At 46.4% G+C, this 12,381-nt stretch overlaps 1 protein-coding gene and 1 pseudogene across 1 annotated transcript in view; both read left to right on the forward strand.

Moving 5' to 3' along the window:
• LOC102814218 (spermatogenesis-associated protein 21-like) overlaps positions 1–879 on the forward strand; it is a 28,321-nt gene extending 27,442 nt beyond the window's left edge. The window contains exon 4 of the mRNA XM_006866412.1: positions 577–879. Within this exon, the coding sequence (XP_006866474.1) occupies positions 577–879 (303 nt within the window). The remainder of the gene's footprint in view (positions 1–576) is intronic.
• A 1,911-nt stretch (positions 880–2,790) lies between these two features.
• The window catches only part of LOC102815978, a 21,581-nt pseudogene continuing 11,990 nt past the window's right edge, over positions 2,791–12,381 (forward strand).

Raw genomic sequence — 12,381 nt, forward strand, 5'->3', positions numbered from 1 at the left:
GATCCGCCATCTTGTTTGTTCTCCGAAAATCTCACTTTTTAAAAAGGGAGCACATGAAGGGTTCTTGTTTTTTGAAACAGTTTCAGGGAAATCCAAATTAAAAGGGATTTCCCCACTTTCTCCAGACTCCCTTTCCAGCTCCACAGAGAAGCAGGTGAATTGTGGCTTAGGGTAAGCCACACATTTTCTAGGCCTCAATTTCCTCAATGTGAAGGTAACTTTGCTACCTTCTAGAGGTGCTGGGAGAAGTCAGTAAGGTGATGCTTGCAGTATCTGGACCCAACAGGAAAAGGCAGAAATATCAGACTATTCTGAGTCAAACAGGAGAAGGTGTAAACATGCACTGTTGTGTTGTGTGAGTGTGTACATGTGTTTATATGCATGCATGTATGGGAGTCTTCGTGTGAATTCAAATGCACCAGCTGCTCCTTGGAAACCCTATACAGGGTCACCATGAGTCGGAACCGACCCGACGGTACTTAACAACAACAACAATGTGTGTATGTGCCTGAATGTTACAGTTCACCTGGGAGCCAGGATGGGGCTCTTTATCCTTGCTGTCCTTGTCGTCAGCAGGGCCTGGAGAGTCAATTAGCCCTAGGTCACCAGGAGGCAAATGGGTCAGACATGAAACATTCCACAGAGCCTTGTTGTACCTTGGACAGCTGTGGACAACCCCTGGGAGACAAGTCCCCCAAGGAGGTGGGCACTGCACACATCAGGCCACAGGACACTCTGCCGCAGCCAGTCCCAAGGGAGCATGATGAGGGCAGTTCCCAGGAAACAATGCCCCTCGTGCCTGTGGTGACCCTGGAGGAAGAGATGGACAACCCCTTCCAGCCATTGAAGCCAGAACCTGAAACACCTAAAGGAGGGTGAGTCACTCCTCATACCACCCCTGCCCTGTCGTCTGCTCCCAGCAGGTGGATCTCCTGCTAAGTTACACGCGAGACAAATCCTAGTTCTGACTACCACTCACCTGATTAGGAGCTGGAACAAGTCAGACCTCTCTGGGCCTCAATTTATCCATATGTAAAATGGGATATTAGAATAAATTCCCTCCAAAGAACCTTCTAGCTCTACTCACAGAATTATTTGTTACATGAACCTCTCCTTTTGGGGCCATGATCCCACTGGGCATGTGAGGCATTGAGGAGGCCCTCATAAATCCAAAAGCCAAGGGGGTGAGGCTGGTGAAGTGGAGTAAAGAGAAATCTAGGTGTTGAGAGAAGTTGGCAGAAAAAGGCACAAACCCTGAACTAAAGGGGGTTCTCCTGTTTAGGGGAGTGACTGCAGAGACCCAGCCAGCCTCAAAACCTGTTCCTCAACCAGTAAGTAGGGTCATGGTGGAGATGGGGTATATGGAGGGGGATCAGGAAGAGGAAGGGTGCAGGGGCAGAAGGATTGGGGTTTGGGGAGTCATACTGAGGAAGGTGTGAGCGTATTAGTCTGAGGGTCATTGAGAGCCACTATAGACTCAAAACAAGGGCAGTGACAAAGGAGCTGCAGGGAGAGAAGTCTGGCAGCACATATGGTGACAGGAGGGACCCCAGGGAAGGGGGAAGGAGGAATACAGCTGTGAGAGGAGCTGAGAAGTGAGGGGAAATGCCAGGGTCTTGGCATCATCATTGCCCACATACTGAGGGTCTACTGAGAGCAAAGCTCTGAGCTGAGCCCTGGGACAGGAAAATTCTGAAACAGATCCACATCCCAGAGGCGGATCATGCCGAATCAGAGAGAGCCCTGTATCCCCTGGGGCCGCCATCATAGTCGAGTAGGAGGTCCCAGGACTGCAGAATACTCAACTATAATTATTTCACACACTGCCATTTGCTGAGTCCTGCACTAAGTGATTTACTCATGTTCCCTTGCTTCTCAGATGCCACTGAGAAAATGGGACTAATCAGAGGGAAATCCCTCCCCCATCTTCACTGACAACAGTGTACCAGGGACAGTTGCGGGACTGGGGACTTAATGGTGAATGGATCATCTGATATAAGGACAGAGACCTGGCTATGGCTTTGGCCAAAGCAGCTTGGGGAATGGTGGGCAGGGCCAGACTGGAATGGGCAACAGAGAATTGAAGTCAACTCTGCCCAGGGGTTTTGCCTAAAGGGGAACCAAATTAGGATGGCTGCTGGAGGGGTTTGCAGTCAGAGGAAGTTGGTTTTTCCAATAGGAGAAAGATATTACAGCATAGTTATATGTTGAAGGGAGGAATCTTGTCTAGAAAGTCAATCTCTCATCTTGCTGGAAGAGAGTGTTCAAGAGTAACATCTTTGATCTGGAGGCTGGCCTGGACTCTACGTGGCGTGGCTTGGCCTGGACCACTTAGCCCTATCATTAGAAGGACAGCAGACCAGAAGGGAACAGACAAGGAGATGACTGGAAATGCTGACTGAATGAGTAGGAATTTATTGAGTGCCTGCTATGTGCTGGTTGCTGAGTATACATAGACAAGGCAGACATGGCCCTGTCCTCATGCAGCTTACTTTCTTATCGTGGGACAGTGGGTGTGAACAAGGCATGGCAGGTTGTACTGACAGCAAGAAACCAAGTAGTGTGACTGAGAATGCTTTGGTTAACTTGCTTGAGATCTTAGCTCACAGAGCTGGAATGTGGCTGAGGAACCAGTGATAGGGAGGGCCTAGGATGGGAAGCTGACTGGGATTTGTGTAAGATTAGGGGCATGTACATCCTTCAGGGCTCAGAATGGAAGGGGCAGGACTGTGGATAGCAGAGAGAAGCTCTGTGTGATGGCCTGACTGGCCAGAGGCCTTCTGACTCCCCTCTCCCCAGGTGAGGAACACTGGATCCAGGAGGGAGCTGGATCATGCGCAGAGGCAGCCTCAGGAGTCCCTAGTGGCCATTGGGCCCCTGAACTTTGGGAACCCCTGGCATGGCTTCATGAGGTGCTTGCTGGAGGTGGAGGAGAAGGAGGCTAACCATCAGAGGGCTACCAAGGCCAGTGCACTCTCAGCCAAGAAGTCTCCTAGGACCCTGACTCAGATGTCTGCCTCTGGCCCTGTCAGCAGCTCAGAACCAAGTCCACCTCTGACCCTGGCTCAGACCCCGACCTTGGCTCCTCCCATGGGCCTGTCCTGGTCCCGGACACCCACCCCTGGGCCAGTGTCTGCTCCTATGGGAGCTCTAGTCCCGGTTTCAGTGCCCAGCCCAGTGCTGCCAACCCCAGACCTGGACCTGGCCTGGAAGAGGGCGGAACCCTTGTACCAGGACAGTGAGAAGAACCTGGGTTGTGTCAAGCCACGGTAGGCCCCCCATCCACTTACTCACCCTCCCCTGGCAGGCCCACCTGAGTAGAGTGTCTTGCTCTTCCAGACTCCTGTCCCTGGCTCTTCACCTGTCCTGTCCCTCAATGTTCTTCTCTGGGTCTCCCAACTACTGCCTGATCTCTCCCTCCTGCTTCTGTCTCTTTTCCTCTTTCTGAGCCCCTTCCTCTAACTTCTCCATGGTGTCTCTCTTCCTCTATGTTCCCTCTACTGTGTCTCCTCCCTTAGGCCTCCCTTTTCTAGTCACTCTTGGACTGCCCTGACCTCCCAATGACTCTCTGGGGTTGTCCCCTGGCTCCCAGCTTTGGTGGCCGGCTCGGGGCAGTGGTGGGGGCTGCTCTGTCCTCCGCAGGCAGGAACCTAATAAGCACAGCCTCCAGAAGTTGTATCAGAATTGGGAAGAGAGGACTAAGGAACACCTCACCCTGAAGCAAGAAGAAGGTAAGTAAGGGCAGGCCCAGGCAGAACACCCAGGGCAGAGGGTGGGAGGTGACAGATTGGCAGATATTACTGCCAGAGTCCTGGTGTGGCACTGTACGTTAATGCACTGGATTGCAAGGTCAGTTTGAACTGCAAGGTCAACAGTTGAAGCTCACAAGCAGCTCCTTGGAAACCGTACACAGGGTCACTATGGGTGGGAACTGACTCAATGTCACTTAACAACAACCTCTGCCTCCCAGTGTAGTTCATCACCTGTGGAGAGCTGAGTGGACCCAGCAGGTGTGACCTGCATTTGGCCTACAGAGACAGTGCAGGGCAGGAGGCCCACCCAGCTTCATGCGGTTGTTGGGCAGGAGAGCCAGAGTGCATGCTGAGTCCTCTGAGTCCAGCCCACAGTCTTCCAAATTCAAAGAGTGGCCTCTCTCTGAATAAACGAAGCAAGCCCTGCCAAGAGCTTTAGGGTTTGGAGAAATTCCTGCTTCTCCCAACCCAAGAGAGCTCTACTGGTCTTCTTCCAAGGCAGCCTGGGTGGAAGACTGGGGTCCTCCACCAATCCTGGAAACCCCTCACCATTCAACAAGGCAGCTTGTCCAGGACAGGTTCCCCATTTCCTACTACATCCCACCCTTCCTCCGTATTTAAAAGGTCTGCACATCCATGCTTTATGAGGCGGGAGAGCTCTGCTCTGTTATTCATGGTGTTTGGTCTCTTGTCATCCCCCAAACTCTTGTTCTTGAGAGGAGGTGCATTCCCACTGCTGCCCATGGGCTCCAAGGTTGTCTGATCAGCCCATCCGGCCTCTGTCCACACTGTCACCCCAGTCACAGCTTGCCCGGGCTTGAAGAGTAAGGCTTCAAATCCTACTCTCGTCCCCCAAATCTATGTCCCTCTTGGCCAGAATGGTCCTTCTCCAGCCTTTCCTGAATACTCTCTCTGGCTTTCTAGGATTCTTGCAGTTCATTCCTTTTAGCATTAAAGTCAGTTATTTGATGTGTGTGTTGTGGGGTGTGGGACTTGGAGGAGCTGCTTTTCTAAGTAGAGATTCTTGGGTGGTACAAACACTTAACACACTCAACTGCTAACCCAAAGCTTCGAGATTTGAGTTCACCCTGAATGCCTTACAAGAAAGACCTGGTGATCTACTTATGAAAAACTAGCCATTGAAAACCCTATGAAGCACCGCTCTCAGGGGGTTGCTATGAGTCCGAACTGACTTGATGGTAAGTGATCTGGTCTAGGTTCTAATAATTCCACTGTCCTGCCTCCATCAGCATTGTTTATGATCACAGGCTACCTTGACTTAGGGATTCAGTGTAGCTGCCACAACCATCATTTCCTCTCTGGGAGGGAAAGAGCTGACTGCCCTGCTCAGATAACCCCAAAACTACCATGCATTTTTGGACGGTCACATCTGCTTTGATCTTTATCAATAAATACTTGAAGTTCCCTTTGCTTTCAACAAACAAGGTTGTGTCATCTGTATATCACAGGTTATTATATCACAGGTTATTAATGAGCCTTCCTCAATCTTGATGCCACAGTCATCTTCATATTGTCCAGCTTCTCAGATCATTTGCTCAGCATACACAATGAATAAGTGTGATAACTATAATTTGTTATAATCCACACAACTGAATGCCTTTGCCTAGTCAATAAAACAGAGGTAGACGTCTTTCTGGTGTTCTTTGCTTTCAACCAAGTTCCATCTGACATCCCTTGTTCCAAATCCTCTTCTGAATCTGGCTTGGAATTCTGGCAGTTTCCTATCAATGTACAGCTGCAACTGTTTTTAAATTATCTTCAGCAAAATTTGTATGCGATATTAATGATATTGTTTGTAACTTCTGCATTCTGTTAGATCACCTTTCTTTAGAATGGGCATAAATATGGATCTCTTCCAACTGGTTGGCCACATAGCTGACTTCCAAACTTCTTGGCATATACTTCCAGCTCTGCCTCCATTTTTTAAAACATCTCAGTTAGTATTCTGTCAATTTCTGGAGGCTTGTTTTCACCAGAGCTTTCAGTATAGCTTGGACTTCTTCCTTCAGTACCATACGTAATTAATCAAATGCTACCTCCTGTTGAGATTCCACCAATTCTTTTTGGTATAATGACTTTGTGTATTCTTTGCATCTCTTGATGCTTCCTGTGTCGTTTCATCTTTGGCCATAGAATTCTTCCATGTTGCAATTAGAGGCTTGAATTTTTCTTCAGTTCTTTCAGCATGTACAACGCAGACCATGTTCTTCCCTTTTGGTTTTCTAACTTCAGGTGTTTGCATATTTTGTTATAATACTTGACTCTCTTCTTGAGTTGAAATCGTCTGTCCAGTTCTTTTACATCATCATTTCTTCTGTTCACTTTAGCTACTTTCCATTCAAGAGCAAGTTTCAGAGACTCTCCAAACATCTCTGTTAGTCTTGTCTCTTTTTTCCCTGTAAAGATTTGTTGTTGTTGTTATGTGCTGTGGAGTCAGTTCTGACTCATAGCGACCCTGTACAGGGTTTCCGAGGCTGTAAATCCTTACAAAAGCAGAAAGCCTCATCTTTCTCCTGTGGAACAGCTGGTAGTTTTGAACTGCTGACCGTGAGATTAGCTGCGTGATTTGTAACCACTATGCTACTAAAGTTCCTTCAGTCAGGGAAACCCCATGGAGTATTTCTGCTGTTACATAGGGTCTGTATGAGTCAGAAGAGACTTGAAGTCACCTAACAACTACAGCCCTGGTGTGCCGCTCTAGGTTAATGCGCTGGACCGCAAAGTCAGTTTGAACTGCAAGGTCAGCGATTCAAACCCACCAGCTGCTCCTTGGAAAGCCTATACAAGGTTGCTATGGGTCGGAACCAACTCATTGGCACTTAACAACAACTACTACAGCAGCAGTCACTCCACCTGATCTTAGTGGCAGAGGATACTGTGCAGTTGGCCCAGTGGTTAGAAGAGATATGATGAGTGGGGGAAATCACACCCCACCCCCATGTGACCCACCCTCTCCACAGCCTTCCGCAGCTATTTTGATCTCTTCAATGGTCAAGGAGAGGTAGATGCACGCAGCCTGGAGAGCATCCTGCTTCTCGTGGGTATCTCGCTGACCCCAGCCCAGATGGATGATGCCTTGATGAGTGCTGATATTAATGGTGAGGGCAGGGGGCAGGTGGGCTTCCGCAGCCCCAGGCTGGACTGCCTTCACAGGTCACCTGGGGCCCCATGCTTACAAAGGCACTTTGCTTGGTGTGACCACCCTGGGTGGCACAAACAGTTAAGTGCTTATTTGCTAATTGAAAGGTTGACAGTTTGAACTCACCAGAAGTGCCTCAAATAAAAGACCTAGTGATTTACCTCTGAATTATCAGCCATGGAAAACCCTATGGAGCAGTGTGACTCTGGCACACGTGGGTTGTCATGAGTTGAGATCGACTGGATGGCATCTGATTTACCTATTTTCAGTCCTGGAGACACAATGCAGAAGAAAACAGACTGAGCTCCTGGGTGGTGGAAGCATAGGGGTCTTATGAATGAGTGCTTGATGGGGGATCTGGCCTGGGATTGTCTACTCTTCTGAGGAGGTGATGGGGTCAAGTTGGCTAGGAAACACGGGTAGGTCATCTACTAAGTGAAGGAGCTGGAGGGTAGTGGAGTGAACACTAGACAGAGGAAGCAGCATGTGCAAAGGCCCTGAGGCAAGAAAGAATTTGGTCCTAATGGGAAAGCAGGTTAGTGTCAAGAGAGCTTGGAATTAAATAAGGCTGGAAGCATGGGTAACAGGCGCATCCTTCAGGGTCTTGAAAGCCATATTGAACAGTGGGACTCTTGTGGGTACCATTTTCTTATGGAGTAGTCATAGTTACTAGCATTTAGTGAATACATAGTATATGCAATTATATATCTATATGAACTTTGCTTCATTTATTCCCCATGAGATAGATGTTATTATTGCACTCACCCTGTAGATGAGAGAACTCAAGCTAAGAGAGGTTATGAGGCTTTCCCAAGGTCATACAGCACGCTAGGATAGGAGCTAGGGTAGGAGCCCAAGTCGGTTGCTTCTAAGACCCAAGTTCTGGTAGCTTTGAACCCAGGAGATTTAACTTGTTGCCTCCCATTTTTCTGTGAGCAGCATCTTTGCTGTATTGAGTTGTTGCTACTTTTATTATCAGACCCAATGAGTAAATGCTAGTAGCCATGCTTGGGTTCAAGTGCATGGGCCATAAAGTCCCAGTCCATACTGTTACTCTCTGGTCTCCACAGGAGATGGTCATGTTGACTTCAAAGACTTCTTGGCCGTGATGACAGACACCAAGCGTTTCTTCTGCTCTGTGGGTGAGCAGGGACAAGACCAGGGTAATCATAGCTGGTGGAGGGGCCAGGGAGCTGGTGGAGGAGGGGCTTCCAGAACTGTCAGATGGTAACAGCAGTCGTCATCCATGTCCCCAGAACAGAACGCCCTGGCCGACAGAACTCGTCCGAACCCCCACACGCTGCTCTTTGAGATCCTGTCTCTGATTGTGGAGATGCTGGCCTTACCTGAGACAGTCTTAGAGGAAATCACCAAGTGAGTGGGGCTAGTTGTTGGGGGTGGAAGCTGAAAACACAGAGGGGACCCCTAGGTTTTTGGCTACTGAGAACTTTTGGGAGTTAGAGGACTATTTTAGATGCACATGAAAATCAAAATAAAACGGACTTAAGCAAAAATGGAGTGCATTGGCTGACACAACTGGTCAGGGCCTCAGGAATAGAGACCCAAGGAAACCATTCAAGTTCAGATTCTCCTTCTCAGTATACTGGCTTCAAGTTCAGCTCTGCTCTCCAGGCAATGGGAAACAGCTGGCCATCCCATACTCACCTCCTTTAGCAATCTGAATAACAAGAGGAATTCTTCCTTCTTCCTCCCTCCCCACTCTCTTTCTATTTTTAAATAGACTGTTTTTTAGAGCAGTTTTAAATTTACAGGAATTAGATTTCCCCCTGCCACAGTTCCCTCTATTTTTGGATGTGGCATGTTTGTTATAATTGATGAGCCAATGTTGATCCATTATTATTAACTAGCCAAACCCAATGCACTGTCATCTAATTGACTCTGACTCATAGTGACCCTGGTATAGGGTTTCCAAGGCTGAAAATCTTTATGGGAGCAAAAAGCCTTATCTTTCTCCCGGGGAGCAACTGGTAGATTTGAACTGTTGAACTTGCAGTTAGCAGTCTAGTTCTTATCCCACAATGCCACCAGGACTCCTTACTATTAAAATCCCATAGTTTAAATTAGGATTCACTCTATGTTGAACAGTTGTTCTATGTGTTTTGAGAAATGTATAATGTCATATCCACAGTTACAGTAATATAGAGAATAGTTTCACTGCCCTAAAAATATCCACTCCACCCCCATTCTGAGTCCCTGTTGTTACATGCCGTGAAGTCGGTTCTGACTCATAGTGACCCTGTACAGGGTTTCCAAGGCTGTAAATCTTTATGGGAGCAGAAAGTCTCATCTTTCTCCTGCAGGACAGCTGGTAGTTTCGAACTGCTGACTGTAAGATTAGCAGCCCGATTTGTAACCACTACCCTACCAGAGCTCCTTTATTCTGAGTTCCTTGTTGTTGTTGTTGTTATGTGCCATGGAGTCGGTCCTGACTCATAGCAACTTACAGGGTTTCCGAGGCTGTAAATCTTTACGGGAGCATAACGCCTCATCTTTCTCCCGCATTCTGAGTTCCTAGCAACCACTAATTAATGTTACTATTTCTAAAGTCTTACCTTTTTCAGTGTCATGTAGTTAGCGTCATACAGCATGTAGCCTCTTCAGGCTGGCTTCTTTCATTTAACAATATGCATTTACGTTTCCTCCATGTCTTTTTGTGACTACATAGCTCAGTTCTTTTTAACACTGAATAATATTCCATTGTATGGATGGATGGTACCAGACTGGTCTGTTGACTGGCTCCTGTTCAAGGGCATCTTGATTGCTTACAACCTTGGCAATTATGAATAGAGCTGCTATCAATATTCATGTGCAGGTTTATGTGTTGAACTAAATTTTCAATTAATTTGGGTAAATACCTAGGAGCACAACTGCTGAATCTTTTGGTAAGGCTATATTTAGCTTTGCAAGAAACTGCCAAACTGTCTCCCAAACTGTCTGGACCATTTTGCATTCCCACCAGCAATGAATGAGGGTTCCTATCATCCCGCATCCTCACAAGTATTGGATCTTTGGGATTTTTTTAGTCTAATTCTAATAGGTGCATTCCATGTTCCGATTATTAATGGGTGATTACAGTTGCTTCTCATCATTTTGAGTCATGCCCAATCTATAAATGAAGGTCTGAGAGTTTTATTTCATTTGCGTCATCATGGTCAACTCTATTTTGAGGAAGTGCTTTTCTCCAGTCGTATTTTGAGTGTCTTCCAACCTGAAGAGCTCGTGTTCTGGCACAGTGTCTGACAATATTCTGGCACTATCTGGCAGTGTTCTGTTGTTATTCATAAAGTTTTCAGTGGCTAAACATTCAGACTGCAAAGCCGTTTGAACTGAAAGGTCGGCAGTTCAAGCTCACCAGCTGCTCCCCGGAAACCCTATGCAGGGTCGCTATGGGTCAGAACCAACTTGATGGCACTTTACAACAACAAGAACAAACATGCAGAAGCAGTTTGCCTCTTCTGCTTCCTAGGCTATCTTAGTCTATAAACTCAGCTGGAACCTGTCCACCGTGGGTATACTCTGCTGGTACCTAAAATACTGGTGAGATGCCTTTCAGCATCACAGCAACATGAAAACCACCACAGTACGACAGACAGATGAGTGTGACAGTACAGTGACAGGAAAGAGGAATAAATTCCAATCTTGTGTGAACTGTTGTTTAATACAACAACCGAGAATTGTATACCTAGCTAAACTAGTCAGTAAGTGTGAAGAGAAAGACATTTGTAAACATACAAGATCACAAAAATTTTCCTTCCCATTCATCCTTCCTACAGAAGTTATTGGAGGATATGTTTTTTTTTTTCTGAAATGAGGGCAGAAAACAAAAGGAAGAAATACAGAAAACAAGAGCTGTAAGACTAGAGAGAAGCAAAGGAAGTGATGAGGGGACACTTGACAATGGCAGTCCAGCAGGTATAATGGACAAACAGACCACACTAGACTGGATCATTGGCATTCAAGAGACACATTTTGAGGGTTAACATTCCCATTTCTATTGTTAAATTACTACCTTTCTTACCCCAAAAGGCTACCCAGACATATGCTCCCATTCAAACATGGAAACACAAAGGTAAGTCAAAAAGTATTACTACAAAATAATAGCTTTATTAAGCAAAATTATCAAAATGGGAAGCTATTGTTTCTGTAGGTGTGGTGCTGTAGAATAAGCACTAGACTCCTAACCACAAGGTTGGAGGTTCAAAACCACCAGCCGCTCCTTGGAAACCTTATACAGGTTCGTTATGATGGCACTCAGGAATCCGGATGTGGTACTATAGGTTAATTAAGCACTGGGCTGGTCAGCAGTTCAAACCCTTCAGCTGCTCCTTAGACACCCTATGCAGGGTCACTATGAGTCAGAAGTAACTTGACAGCACTTAACAACAACATACACTTCTGAAGGCTATTTCCATCTCTCTAACGCTCCCATGAAGAACTCTGCACAATTTGATTTATACATGAAAATGGTTTTGGCATTTTCGAGGGACTCATTATGTTCCTTTGAAATATTCTTTGAGTTTAGGGAACAAAAAGAATCTGAAGGGGTGAGATAAAGACTTGTAGGGTGGAGGGTGTAAGTTTTCCCAACAAAATTCTCACAGGACAGTCCTTGCTATCCTTGAAGAATTGACAGGTGTACTGTAGTGATGGAAAACATCATTTCTTCTAATTTTCCTGGCCTTTTTCTCACCAATGCAGTTTTAAATTTTCTGAAAACTTCCTCCTAAAAACCTCTGTGGTTGCCCTGTGCAGAGAAAATCTATGATGATTATCCCTTTGAGTCCCAAACAACAGTCACTGTATCCCTCTGAACTGACTTCTCTGCCTTCAATTAAACAGGCCGAACAGATCCCCTTGGAAGTCAGTTTTGATTGGACCTTTTTAATTTTTGAAGGCACCATAACAAGACTAAGACAAGTGTATTACTGAGAGAACTTGTCTGCATCTATCTGCTGATTGCAGAGACATGTTTAACCACATTTTGTTTGGAATAAACCCATGTACGTATGAACTGGAATTCTAGTAGCAATATTTTTTTACCTATCCTAGTACCTACACATCCCTCTATTTATCCATCAACCCATATATCTTTTGTTCAACATCATACAACATTGTTGTTGTTAGGTGCTGTCCAGTTGGTTCCGACTCATAGCGACCCACCCTCTGCCGGGTCCTGCACCATCCTCACAATTGTTAGGCTGAGCCCATTGTTGCTGCCATTGTATCAATCCATCTTGTTGGGGGTCTTCCTCTTTTTCCCAAGAGGTAGTCCATGATCAAGAGCCAATGATACTGAAGGAGGAAGTCCAAGGTGCATTGAAGGCATTGGCAAAGAACAAGGCACCAGGAATTGATGGAATGAAAACTGAAATCTTTCAAGAAAGTGAGGCAGCACAGGAGGCACTTACTCATCTCTGCCAAGAAATTTGGAAGACAACTATCTGGCCG

The sequence above is a fragment of the Chrysochloris asiatica genome, unplaced genomic scaffold (genome assembly GCF_000296735.1).
Source record: "Chrysochloris asiatica unplaced genomic scaffold, ChrAsi1.0 scaffold00090, whole genome shotgun sequence".
NCBI lineage: Eukaryota > Metazoa > Chordata > Mammalia > Afrosoricida > Chrysochloridae > Chrysochloris > Chrysochloris asiatica.